General features: G+C 38.6%; 1 protein-coding gene across 5 annotated transcripts in view; it reads right to left on the reverse strand.

Annotated features, from left to right (window-relative positions):
• Window positions 1-1,087: 1,087 nt before the first annotated feature.
• klhl26 (kelch-like family member 26) overlaps window positions 1,088-15,138 on the reverse strand; it is a 147,603-nt gene continuing 133,552 nt past the window's right edge. For 2 of the 5 annotated variants that reach the window (XM_061883465.1, XM_061883463.1), the window contains 2 exons: window positions 7,667-7,849; window positions 1,088-5,462 (listed from right to left, as the gene is read on the reverse strand). In XM_061883465.1, the coding sequence (XP_061739449.1) occupies window positions 3,866-5,462; window positions 7,667-7,849 (1,780 nt within the window). In that variant the 3' untranslated portion in view covers window positions 1,088-3,865. The remainder of the gene's footprint in view (window positions 5,463-7,666; window positions 7,850-15,138) is intronic. The other 3 variants (XM_061883467.1, XM_061883466.1, XM_061883464.1) reach the window with 2 other exon arrangements.

The raw sequence follows: 15,138 nt of genomic DNA on the forward strand, positions 1-15,138 counted from the left end.
TGAAATATTAACATTGCAACACATGCCAATACGGCCTTTTTAGCTTACTAAATTACAATTTTAAATTTCCCGGGAGTTTCGTCCTGGAAACATCATGGAATGAGGACGTGTACGCAAGACGTCACGGGTTTTTAGGAAGTATGAGCGCTGCACACACACACACACACACACACACACACACACACAGCTAAAAGTCGTCTGCTTTAACGGCATAATTATACAGTATTTTGGAGATCTGTGTTGCTGAATCTTTTGCAATTTGTTCAATTAATACCGGAGAAGTCAAAGTAGAAAGATAGAGTTGGGAAGCTTTAGCCTTTAGCCACACAAACACACGGTGATTCCTTGTTTAAAATTCCTGGAGGTGAAACTTTACTATGGATCAGAGCGCGGTGAAGCCAACATGAATCAAGACGGAATGTCAACCAGCAGGTTACGGTAGGAAAATTGTGGTTAAAAAGTCGCATCTTACCGGAGAAAAGCTGAGCTTGTGTCGTCCATGCAGCTGCCGTCGTCTCCTCTGAGACACTGCGCGTCAAGACACCCGTGGAGACACCCTTCCAACTATCAGGTACTATTTAACTCACTAAAACACTAGTAACACAATAGAAAGATAAGGGATTTCCCAGAATTATCCTATTAAATGTGTCTAAAAACATCAGAATCCGTCCCAATCGTGTTTTTGTCTTTTTTCTAGTCCGTCGCTATCAATATCCTCAAACACGAATCTCTCATACTCGCTCAAATTAATGGGGAAATTGTCATTTTCTCGGTCTGAATAGCACTTTTTGTTGGAGGCTACCATTATAAACAATGTGAATATGTGAGGAGCCCCCACACTTGCGACGTCATCGTCTGCGACTTACAATAGAGGCAGGGCATTTGTCTTAGCACCGAAAGTTGCGAACTTTATCATGGATGTTCTCTACTAAATCCTTTCAGCAAAAATATGTCAATATCGCGAAATGATCAAGTATTACACATAGAATGGACCTATTATCCCCGTTTAAAAAAGAAAATCTCATTTTAGTAGGCCTTTAAGTTTTATACTAAATCACATCCAGACCACAAAGATAGCACAAGCACATTTTAAAACCTGATACAAGTTTTTATTAAAATATGCACTTAGAGCCACACATATAACTACATTCCGATGGCTGCAGATCCCTTATCTTGCATGTCATTAAAGAGTGTGCTTCTTTTACTTGAAAGGGCGGAGCCCACATTACAATGTACATACATGCTTAGCCGCTTCCAGCCGGTATATTTCCTGATCAGGAAAACTTCACACATATTCCTGCAAGAGAGTTAAATACAACAATCATGTTTCAGTCAGCAGTAATAAGGGCAATACTGCAGCAGAAAATACATTTGAGAAACGGTTCCAAGGGACAAAACAAAACAAGTCAGTTGAGTAGGTCACAACATCCACTCAAAAGTAAAACTACTACAATCAACGAGGATATCCATGAGGCTTGAAAAAAAAAAAGAGATGATTAGTACGCAAGACAAAAGCACTTAGGAGCGGACACTTACGCAAATATACAGTACAGGAGTCAGGTAGCTGCCACAATACACACACTGAGGAGTTGTACACAAAGATAGCTCAAAGAGGAGATTCCACAAACCTTGAAATATAATTGCAGTTATTTGGTTGATCAAAATAAAACAGCAAACAATAAAAAAGGTTTGTAATCCCAAAACTCGAATACAGTACAACTAAAATATGCAACATTTAGTTGCACCGTTGAGTCTCATTTCAATGCTGAGAATAGAAAAAAGATAAACGTGTCGAGGGAAAATTAAGGTCCTGATAATATAACTGGGTGGAGTTTATTTTCCACTGATATTAAAATGGTTCAAAAACGAATGTGAAATAATCAAAAGTAATACAGGTGAAACTAAAGCAATTAAGTATCGTGCAAAAGTTCATTCAGGTCAGCAATTCAACTTCAAACATGAAACTAATATAGTGCCAGCAACCTGAGAGTTCCTGGTTCGATCCCCAGTTTCTATCAAATAAATGGTCATACTTGTATAGCACTTTTCTACTTTCAAGGCACTCAAAGCACTTTGACACCATTTCCACATTCACCCATTCACACACACATTCACGCACTGATGGCGGGAGCTGCCATGGAAGGGCCTTACCACGACCAATCAGGAAGCAAGGGTGAAGTGTCTTGCTCAAGGACACAACAGACCTGACTAGGTTGGTGGAAGCTGTGGTTCGAACCAGGAAACATCTGGTTGCTGGCATGGTCACTCTCCCAACCGCATTGTGTCCTTGAGCAAGACACTTCACCCTTGCTCCTGATGGGTCGTGGTTAGGGCCTGCATAGCAGCTCCCGCCCCAGTGTGTGAATGTGTGTGTGAATTGGTGAATGTGGAAATAGTGTAAAAGTGCTTCGAGTACCTTGAAGGTAGAAAAGTGCAATACAAGTATAACCCATTTACCATAATATGTGATCTTTTCTCATTACATTCTAAGTGAGGAATGTCAAGCCTTTATTTGTTATAATTTTGATGATTATGGTTTACAGTGTTTGGAAAACCCAGCTTTGAGTCTTCATCATCAAAATTATGTCAAATGAAAGCTTAAGTTGGGTCTTTGTACTTTTGGTGCGTTCGATTTCCAATTCTGAAACACAAATCAAATAACAAAATTAGGGCCGTTTTTCAATTTTTGCTATATATGGCCGATTTTAAAACAAAGGAAAAAGTGTTGATTTTCATTCAAATATCGCCATAAATTTGATTTTGTGCCCTTTTCCTTTTATGGATTTAAATTTTTCCAGATAAACACAAAAATCAAATATATGTTCATCCAAAATGCAAAAATGCTTGTTTATCTGTGTGATGACAAATTTAATCGGAAGCAGTATTTTAGGTATGTGTACTTTCCATTCATTCCACTGCCAATTCTTAAATGCAAATCAAAAAACACATTTCGGCCAATTTTTTACTCTTTTTATTTCTGAAACAAAAGGTATTTAATGACACTTTTTTCAAAATGACAATAGGACTCCTGCTGAACAAAGGTGTTAGCGTTCTGCTAAAAACATGCTAACTACAAAGGAAAAGCTAATTTGTCATCACACAGATAACCACGCTTGTTTGAATTTTGGATGAACATATATTCGATTTTTGCGTTTATCTAGAAAAATAAAAATTCACAAAAGGAAAACAGCACAAAATCCAATTTTATGACAATATTTTAATGAAAATCAACCCTTTTTTGTTTGTTTTAAAATCTGCCATCCATCCATCCACCCATCCATCCATTTTTTACATCTTATTCCCTTCGGGGTCGCTGGAGCCTATCTCAGCTACAATCGGAGGGAAGGCGGAGTACACCCTGGACAAGTTGCCACCTCATCGCAGGGCCAACACAGACAGACAAACAACATTCACACTCACATTCACACACTACGACCAATTTACTGATGCCAATCTGCCATATATAATAAAAATCGAAAAAGCCCTAATTTTGTTTTTGATTTGCTTTTAAGAATTGGAAATAGAATGAACGGAAGGGTACACGGACCGAGTTGCATGTTATGAGCCTACGTCATTTCTTAGTTTCACCTTAAAAATCTAATTGCTGGAATAGAAAAAACGTTGCACAATATATTTATATATATATTTTTTGTTTTGTTTAACCTGTACATGTGATAAACAAACACTAATGTATTATATAGAAGTGTCATAAACCCTTGCTTAACAGGCTTTCAGACACAATCATGTTAATTTCTATGGAACGCCACATAATAATAAAATGTCCTGTGGTCAATTTGAAGGCGAAGAACTAAAGTACCTTGTGATGTTGATGGAATCACACGAAAAGAGAACCACAGTGAAGTCTTCACAGCCAAGAAGTCAGATATTCTACATGTGTCTGTGGAAGTACAACTGGTGTGCAAGCAATCCCGGCAAATGATTCAGGGAAGTGCAAATCTCTCTCCCACTCATCTGTCTCTGTGTTGTATACCTGTACAATGCTAGTGACGTTGTTCAGGTGCCAATTATACCCTCCGACGACATAGATCTTATTGTCCAGTAAGCAGCAGCCAGCCTCAGACTGCCCTGCTCTCATGGGGCTCACGGTGGTCCACTGGTCACTCTGCGGATTGTAATACTCCACCGCTAGGACGTCAAAACAACGGTCCACGTGGTCCATGCGCCCACCTAGAGCATAGACCCGATCCTTACTGCAGATCATGGCATGCAGCACTCTAGGCTCATTCATGGGAGCTCTGAAGTTCCACTGGTCGGCCTCTGGGTCGTAACAGTGAAGAGTTTTCTTGTCATCTAAAGAGACGCCATAACCCCCTGAGATATATAGCTTTTCTCCACAGGGAGTCCCTGCATGACCCCAAATCCTGCGTTTTAAAGGCTCCACAAAGGTCCACTCATTTTTCTTTGGGCAGTAACGCTCTACAGATGATAGGCTGCCGGATCGATTGCGCCCTCCAGTGGCATAAATCTTACCGTTCAAGACACTGACTTGAAACTGGATCCGGGGCTCCTGCATCGGTTGGATGCGCAGCCACTGGTTCAAGTGCGGATCAAAGCGCAAACAGCTGACCACGGCCCCTTCACCGCTACGAAACTGTAAATGCTGCCCGCCGACAATGTATACAAAGTTATCGAGCACGGCGACACAGGCGTGACTGCACCCCATGTCCATCTCCGTCAACTCCTTGAACTGGCGAGAAGCAACGTCAGGGAGATAATACACCTTGGTGGTCACTGTGCGATCGTTGTCAGTGTACGGGGTACCGCCGAAGGTGATGAAAGACAACACGTCAGAACGGATGCTCGTCCGCGGCGACTGCATCTCGTGCTGCCGGAACGGAAGAATCTGGTAATTGAAGGCCTCGAGGAGGTATTGACGGCACAGCACGTCCTCTACCATGATGTCTACCGTCTGAACGCTGTCCACCAGCTCGGACGAACGCATGAGTGGGAAGCGCACGTGGCGGAGGACGTCGCTGGCTTCCGTCCGGCGAGACTCGTCGTGTTGGAGCCATCGGATAGCAGCATGGAAGAGATCGATCTCGCTGCAGTTCTTCAGCTTGTTGCTCTGCAGAAAGAAGATGAGGCGCTCCAGAGGAATGTGCAGAAAGTCGTCCTCCTCGGCTATTTGGAGAAAGTGGCGAAAAGTGAAGGCATCCACCGACGCCTTGAGGGAAGACAAGCTGAAGGTGGTGGCCATCTTATCGATGTGCAGGCATGTCTTGACATTCATCGCTGACTGGAGGAACTCCTCACAGAGCTCCACAACAGGGTCCATCTGGAGGAAGACAGCTGCTCCAAGGACATCTTGAATACAGTCCAAGTCTAAAGTGACTTCTGCACTGTAAGCAAAGTCTATAATATGCTTCAGCCCTCGGGCGGACAGCCCTTTCAGCTCAATAGCATTTTGATTTGATTCCTTCATGCCTCCAGTGAACATGGCTCTGCAACACAAAAACAAGTGAAATGGGTGAATCTTTCATAGACATACTCATGATGAATGCAGAACTCAGACAGACTGCTTTCAACAACAAGATCAGAGCCCTTTTAATATGAAAACAGTAGAGAGGGCAGTGCCTTCGGGTATCAGCCTACTCTATAATTGACCACCATACGGATTGAGAAAAAAAGGCAGACAAGCTTGTTCTGAATCATCCAAGGGCCCAGACAAACAGGGGGTTTCCCACAACACACCAAGCTCCTCACTATATCTTGCCCAGTCCATAATGCTATTCATAAGTACAGTGGCACCTCAGGTTTTGTTACTAATCTGGTCCAAAAGGTCCAACGAAGACTAGTTTATTCGGAAGAACATCCGTTCCCATAACCAATTACGCAAATCCAATTATTCCAATCCAAACACCCTAAAATGTGAACACAAAACACGTTTTAAAAAGAATAATTACAGCTTTACATGCGAAATTGAAGCTGTAGAAGTAGGACAAGATCTAGTAGAATCAAAACTGACCAATCTAAATCTATGAGCATGAACTAATGAAGCCTACTTGGATTAGAGGCAAAACATTTTCTAAAACAAACCAAGCAGTACAGTTGCAATCGAATGAATGCCATGAGAATCCAATGACCTGGATGAATGAGAAAATCCATAGACATAGAAGCCTTTCGTTGGCAACGACCGAGATCAATCAATGTTCCAATCAATGTTTATTAATATAGCCCTAAATCACAAGTGTCTCAAAGGGCTGCACATGCCACAACGACATCCTCGGTTCAGATCCCACAAAAGGGCAAGGAAAAACTCACGACCACATGTGATGTCAATGAAAATGACAATGAGAAACCTTGGAGATCTGCATCTTATTGTGCAGAATGAGATGCTATGAAACTAGTTTGTTATGCGCAATGTTCAGCCGTACGATAACCAGGACAGTATAAAAACTGGTGGTAAAAATTTTTGTTGAAAACCCATTCATACCAAAAGTGAGGTGTACAAAAACCAAGGTACCATTGTAAAACCAACTTTAACTTTGTTTATATTTTACAAGTTTTTCCTTCTTCATTTACATATACATCATTATGTACCATAGCTGTTTTTTCTTCAGTACAACAATTATTCCATCTACTAAAATATTTCAAAACATTTGAAAATTGACTGCACTTTTTTGTTATTATTTTTGCATAACAATCCTGCATGTAAGAGGCAGCTAACAATAGACTACAGGTAATGGGTATAAAATCTGCAACGATCGCTACTGTTGCTATACGCTAAACATTGCAAATAAGAACATAAAACTGTCACTTACAATGTCCACTCTCACTATGATGCCGACTGATGGGATGTTGTATCTTTCAGAACCTGTGATCTACTTGAGATGCTAAATGCGGAATAATTCTCCGTCCTCACTTGGTACCACAACCTTCTGCTATACATGTGAGAGGCATGATTAATAAACTAGCATTAACTTTTTTCCAAAATCAAAGCAATACAGCAGCAGCAAAATCAGCTCAAACGCCTTCTCTATCTCAAGGCAGGTGGCAACCAGCGTTCGTCGCAGTTCATGCTCGATAGTCGCTAGAACTGTAGATGGCTCCTTGATTGTGATCAGAGGAGCAGTGTGAGCAAGGCGACGTGACACTACTCCAGAAAAGTAGTTTATCGATGTTGGGTCTTAAAATAATTTTGCTATAGGTTACAATAATGTTGCTACAGCTTACATTAAAGTTGCCATAGCTCCGTTAATATGCAGGTCACGGCATGTAAATAGAGTGTTATTAGTGGTTTGGGGGTGTTTTTTTACAGAGCTTTATAAGTGGAGAAGATACATTTCTTAACCTGTAATTGTTAGCTGCCTTATGCTAGTGTTTTCTTCACTATTTAGAACACACTGGAGAGGAAATGTGTTTTCGTCTCACGTAGGCATTGTCATTGAGAGGCAATATTCCCCAAAAAGAGCAGTTCCTCTTTACGAATACAGTATTTACTCTGATTAGAATGTGTTCCAACCAACATCCTTTCACATTTTGTTGTCTGACATTTTCCAGTGCGTTACCTTTCTCTCTTGACCAAATGGCTTTAGAGCTGGCTGCACTGGCGCCTCATGCAAGGTGCTTGGAGTGAAAGCATCGACTAAGTGCTTTGAAATGAAAATGTATACTGACACTAGGAAGTCCTGTGATCCACACTAACCTGAAGTAATCACTACAAGCGGCCAGCACAGCTTTGTGGACCTGGAAACGCTCCTCATTGACGGCCAGCACCACATCAAGAAGTTGCCCTTGAGACCGCAATACTGACAAGCCCTGGAGGAGGGTGGCACTGTGGCTGGGGGCTGAAAATGTGCAGCGGAGGGTGCTATTCTTGCTAGCCATTCTGGAAGAGAAAAAGGCCTTGTCACTTTGAGTGGAACAAGGGATCCTGGACTAAAACTGTGAATTTCTTCAGACTTTCAACTGAATTAGGTTGGGATTTTAGTTCTGCTAGACAAGGGAAATTAATGTGACCTAAAGAACTCATAATTAAATAATTTCATTTGGAAACATTAACAAACATGTATGAAAGATAGGTTGGATAGTACCGTATATTAGCCTTCATTATTTTATCTTGTCGCTCTGTATACATATGGAGGGGTTGTTGCTGCTCTCAAAACGTTAGGGATCATACTCAGATTTCAGGTTAAACATAAAATACAGGTGAAATTAATTTTATTTTCTCTACACTTACTTTTGAAATTCCATGTCTAACATTTATATACTTTATTACTTTTTGTTTACTTTTGTTGTGGGTAAATACATTGTTTCTGGATTAATTAAATGAAATTGGATAACTTCATGTGGCACACCTAATAATCTCTTATGGTAAACTAATTTGCAGCGGCACAGGGTTTTGGAATCACTGCTCTAGGCAGCTGCATATCTGTCGCAAACAACAACTTTAAGTTAACCAGTAAAGGTTAATATTTTAGGTTCACCCTGACATTTAACCCGAACCTTAACTTTTTGAGAGTAGTAGGGCTGACGCTGTCAATTATTTTAGTAATCTACTGATCAGTTTGTATGTACATATACATACTTACATACATACACAGCTATATACCGTATTTTTCGGAGTACAAGTCGCTCCAGGGTATTAGTTGCACCTGCCGAAAATGCATAATAAAGAAGGAAATAAACCTATATAAGTCGCACTGGAGTATAAGTCACATTTTTGGGGAAAAATTATTTGATAAAACCCAACACCAAGAATAGACATTTGAAAAGCAATTTAAAATAAATAAAGAATAGTGAACAACAGGCTGAATAAGTGTACGTTATATGACGCATAAATAACCAACTCAGAAGGTGCCTGGTATGTTAACGTAACATATTATGGTAAGAGTCATTCAAATAACTATAACATATAGAACATGCTATACGTTTACCAAACAATCTGCCACTCCTAAGCGCTAAATCCGATGAAATCTTATACGTCTAGTCTCTTACGTGAATGAGCTAAAAATTATTATTTGATATTTTACGGCAATGTGTTAATAATTTCACACATAAGTCGCTCCTGAGTATAAGTCGCACCCCCTGCCAAACTATGAAAAAAACTGCGACTTATAGTCCGAAAAATACGGTATATTTTATATATATATATATATATATATATATATATATACATATATAAAAATACATATATATATATATATACACACACACACACACATATATATATATATATACTGTGTATATATATATATATATATATATTTATATACACATACATATATACACACAAACACACATACATACATATACATTATATATATATATATATATATATATATATATATATATATATACACACACACACACACATATATATTTATATATACATACATACACACACACATATACATAAATATAAATATATTTGTCAAAATATATATATATGTAAATAAAAATATACATATAAACATGTATAACTTTTTTTTTTACATACACACTGTATATATAGACATGTATAAGCGATTTAACGATAACCAGTAGTAATGATAACCGCAGTAAAACTCCAGACTGTGAGTATTACAGTTTAAATTAAAGTTATCAAAAAAAAATGACTTATAACTACAACTTGGTAAACTCACAAACTGACTGGCGCCAGCTTACTAGCTTAATGCTAACATGAAAACGAGAGACATTAACGTCTTTCCCCATTATAGGTAGCCTACCTACCTATTGGAACCTGCTATTGAGTATTTATGAGCTGCATAAGTCCCGAAAAGTTGAAATCAAATCTAGTAGGCATTGCAGAGATATTCACAAAACAATCTGGCTTTCTTCCATTCTTCCCTTAAACAAGGCATTTGGAATTTGCTCTGTCTTGTGACGATTTTCACACCGGTGCAATCATCTGATTATCCATACATGGTATACATTTACCCAAAGTTTTTGCACTAGTTCACCATTGTAGACGGCGCTGTAGTCAATAAGCTTCTTCTTTTTCGCTGCGCTCTTTATGTGGGGCAGACTCGCTTATACATGAACATTCATTCTCCACTTTTGCCATTAGTAATACAAAGTAGTGTGTAGTTTGAACTTTATCTGTCAGTAGGCTATAGAAGCGCTAAAACTACAACAAAGATGTCGGGAAAAAGACATTGTAGAGCCACGTATATAAGACCGCCCGCAAAACTGCACACCCTGAAAGGAATGGCTTGAAAACAGTCTGGAAACACAATCTTTGCAAAATTTTGACCAAAGAACCACCATTACATGTTATGTAAACCACAAAAAAGTGCTTTAAATATAGAAAAAAAATCACAATACCACACCTTTAATAAACAACATACACCAATCTAAACTTACATAAACACATTGCTATCTGAGCAACTAAAATATTCAATTGGGCACATTGAACCAACAACTTGTGCTCTTAGCCTCGGGGTTTACAAGACGGAGGTGTTTTTACGGTGCGTTCAAGTACCGCTGAACAGACTGTAACACAACGCCTGCCATAACTGATCATCATAGTTTTTTTTTGTTACACACTTATTATAAATTAATCTTAAAGAGAAACTGCACTTTTGTTAGAAGTGTGTTTATCATGCAAAATCATTTTGTGAAACAAGCACATATATGGTTTTCTTTTTTTTATGCATTCTACAGGCTAGCAGAAGTCAGCTAACAATCGAGCAAATGATATTCGCTCTAACATTTTATATACACGCTGTAAGTATAAATGTAATGTAGTAACAAGCACATTCATAATATCCTGTTTTACATATTCTGGTCATTTTATGCATACAATGCCGCATTAATTTCACAAATGCATTACAACACTAGCTATTTCCTTCCAGAGACAATGAGTACTTACGGACAAAAGATGATCCAGAACTTTTTGAACCTCAATACACGCTGGATGAGCTACAAGCTGTAGAACATGGGGTTGTCAAACTCTGGCCCGCCGTGTAATTTCATTTGGTCCTTGAGGCAATATCAAATTAAGATTAGAGTTGGCCTGCCAGTATTATAAAGCAGTGGTGCAGCTGTAACACCGCATTCACCGCTAATACTCTTACTTGCCAACACTCCCGATTTTACCGGGAGACTCCCAAAGTTCTGTGACCCTCCTGAAAATCTCTCGGGGCAACCATTCTTCCGAATTTCTCTCGATTTCCACCCGGACAACAATATTGAGGGCGTGAATTGAAGGCACTGCCTTTAATGTTCTCTACTACCTGTCGTCACGTCCGCTTATCCGCCATACAAACAGCGTGCCGACGCAGTCACATTATATATGCGGCTTTTACACACTTGCAAGCAAATGCAAGGCTTACTTGGTCAACAGCCATACAGGTCACACTAAGGGTGGCCGTATAAACAACTTTAACACTGCTACAAATATGCACCACACTGTGAACCAACATTATGTTATTTTATTTTCAAATTTTTTAGCCTGTGGAAAAAGTTAATGTTGATATTTACCTCAGAAGGCTGCAAATAGAAAAGAGGCATTCAAATTTTTATTTACATTTTATTCAATATAACAAACATGTTTTTTCGTTTGTTTTTTGAAAGTTGATTATGCACCATTAAGTTATTTAAGCATTGCTTGTTCCATATTGAGTGTTAAAGCAAATCAGTGTAGCAAACTAAGCAATAATTAACGTTTTGTTCATGCACTTTCTTTTGCTACTTCAAGGCTTGAATTTTTGATTAAGTCATTATAGTTATTTTATTTTCAAATTTATTATTAGCCCGTGGCAAAAGTTTATTTTGATATTTACCTCAGAAGGCTGCAAATAGAAAAGAGGCATTTTTTAATATTTTTTAATTATTATTATTATTTGAAACCCGATATTCAATGCAAAACTTGTTTGGGTCCCTATTAAAAGATTAATTTGTTAACCCTTTGCCCGCGGCTTTGTTCAGTTTTAAATTTTGGCTCATTCTATATTTGAGTTTGACACCCCTGCTGTAGAAGCTGAGTGATCAAAAAATCCAGCAAGTAGCAGTATTGCTAAGTTCTAAACAACAAATACAAACTACGAACATAATAAAATAATCACTCACTGTACAATGTCAGCTCTCACTGGTATGCCAGGATGTATATATCTTCCCGTTTAGATGAAGACTCAAAGGTGCGGTTTGCAACTTACTCACAGTAACATTTAAAAAAAAATAATAATAAGAACACCACCGGCTAGCTTATGTTACAATCAGTGGCTTAATTGTACACATTTGTTAGACAATTGTCTAGAATTTTCACAATCACAAATTATGTAATAAAAATGCTTGCCGAATAAAATGATTGGTGTTTACAGCGGTCTCTCACACTGTCTCGTCAACACGTACATGCAGGTAGCACATGCACACATACAAAAGCAGTTCAAGAGAAGCAACAAACTATTTGCAGTCATTTTGTTGTTATAAAATATAAATTCAATGACGATTAACACTAACTATCCAAATTGCTATTATTAACTAACAACATCTAGAGCTATTGCGCATGCATGTGTTACATATGTATGTAATTATTCATTACATAGGAGAAGCCATAAGAGGGCGGGCTATGTTGTAAACACATTGGAAACTTGGCACCCTATACACATTTGTGCAAATGTTGCAAACAGCCCTTTCAATCATAATCGCATATGACTCTCTCTTGCGATCTCTAGGTCTAAGTTTAAATAAATGATAAATGGGTTGTACTTGTATAGCGCTTTTCTACCTTCAAGGTACTCAAAGCGCTTTGACACTACTTCCACATTTACCCATTCACACACACATTCACACACTGATGGAGGGAGCTGCCATGCAAGGCGCCAACCAGCACCCATCAGGAGCAAGGGTGAAGTGTCTTGCTCAGGACACAACGGACGTGACAAGGTTGGTACTAGGTAGGAATTGAACCAGGGACGCTCGGGTTGCACACGGCCACTCTCCCCACTGCGCCACGCCGTATGTAAAAGTTTAATGTAAAAGTTTACCAACATCTTAGTTTATCGCCACAAACTTCTATTATAAGAGTGAGAGACATGATTTATAACTTAGAATGAACTTTTACCAACTTAAATGCGATGCAGTGGCTCACCGTCTCAGTATGTCAATAGCTGCATGAGCTAGTCACCTCTTTGCCATTATGGTGCTGCTAAAAGTAGTTCCTCTAGATTACCATTTACGGTATAACAACAACAGCGCTAATACTTAATATGCAAATCTTTTTTAGAAGGCATTACCAGCGCAATAGATGACGCCCATTAGCTTCATTGTTAGCCACCTCGTACTCGCCGTATCATACAAATTAGAATGCACAAAAAAAGAAAAGGCATAATTATGTGTTCTTGTATTACACAACCATTGTGAATGATAGGCAAAAATTAAAAAGTGCAGTTACACTTTAAAGTGCTACAGTACAAACTAATATTTAAAACAATAAAAGCTTAACCATTAAAACAGATATAATACTAAGACTGGAACACTATCAGTTAAACATCCATCCATCTTCTACCGCTTGTCCCTTTTGGGGTCGCCTCAAATTCACACAATAGGGCCACATTAAACATAAATCATACAACATAGTGTTTTTTCTAACAGTGGGTGTTTTTTATTTTAGTTATTTAAAAAACTAATAACATTGTCAAAAGATTTTATTTAGTGTGTGTCTATATACTCTTTGAGCACATTATACGAAATGTACATATCGTTACATCCATAAATATATAGATATGTTGGGGTTTTTTTGCGGCTGTGATTGGTGTCCCCTCCAATTTCAAAATCGCTGTAATTTTTTTTAGTGAGATAAAGATTATTTATGTATTTAATATGTTTACTTACTATGGTATAGCATTTATTTATTATTTATTTCTTCACTGTTATGTTACACAGACCAAGGAAATAGGATAAAATTGCTGTGGTATGAAAAAGGTTAGGATTAAAGGCCTACTGAAACCCACTACTACCGACCATGCAGTCTGATAGTTTATATATCAATGATGAAATATTAACGTTGCAACACATGCCAATACGGTCGGTTTAGTTTACTAAATTACAATTTTAAATTTCCCGCAGAGTTTCTTGTTGAAAACGTTGCGGAATGATGACGCGTATGATGACGCGTTTTTGTGACGTCTCGGGTTGTAGGGGATATATTAACCAAGCACCACTTACGGCTAAAAGTCGTGTCATTTCATCGCATAGTTACACAGTAATTTGGACATCTGTGTTGCTGAATCTTTTGCAATTTGTTCAATTAATAATGGAGACTATAAAGAAGAATGCTGTTGGTGGAAAGCGGTGGATAGCAGCTGCCTTTAGCACCAAAACACAGCCAGTGTTTCATTGTTTGTTGTGAAGCTTCAACACAGAGCGGTCAAGCGAACATGTTTCTCTACGTCAACCAGCAAGTTTTAGATGGAAAAATTGTGATATTAAGTCGGCTCTTATGGGAGACTTGAGTGGATTATGCGACCTCCTGTAGCTGTCAAAAAAGCAGCTGTGATCTTGGCTCCTCCATTGGCTTCTTTGAGAGACACTGGCGTTCACCGCAGCCCTCCGACTTTCAGGTATTACTTTATAATCTCATTAAAACACTATTAACACAATAAGCAGATAAGGGATTTTCCAGAATTATTCCAGAATTATCCCAGTAAATGTGTCTAATAACATCTGAATCGCTCACAATGCCATCGCCTGGAGCCATCACATTTTCTTTGTTCTTTTTATTTTAATTTTTTTAGTGCTTCACCCTAACTTTCCTCATCCACGAATCTTTCATCTCCGCTCAAATGAATGGGGAACGCGTAGCTTTCTCGGTCCGAATTGCACTTGCTGCTGGTGGCTTTGATTATAAACAACGTGAGGATGTGAGGAGCCCTACAACCCGTGACGTCATGCGCACATCGTCTGCTACTTCCGGTAAAGGCAAGGCTTTTTTTATTAGCGACCAAAAGTTGCGAACTTTGTCGTCAATGTTCTCTACTAAATCCTTTCAGCAAAAATATGGCAATATCGCGAAATGATCAAGTATGACACATAGCAGGCATTCCCACACATTCATTTATTTATTTGTGGCGGCCCGCAACGAAAAAATTACGGCCGCCACAAAAAAAAAAATATATATATATATATTATTAATTTTCTTCTTTTTTTTTCGGCTTGTGACTCGCTCGACCGCTC

The sequence above is a fragment of the Nerophis ophidion genome, linkage group LG22, assembly GCF_033978795.1.
Source record: "Nerophis ophidion isolate RoL-2023_Sa linkage group LG22, RoL_Noph_v1.0, whole genome shotgun sequence".
Lineage (NCBI taxonomy): Eukaryota > Metazoa > Chordata > Actinopteri > Syngnathiformes > Syngnathidae > Nerophis > Nerophis ophidion.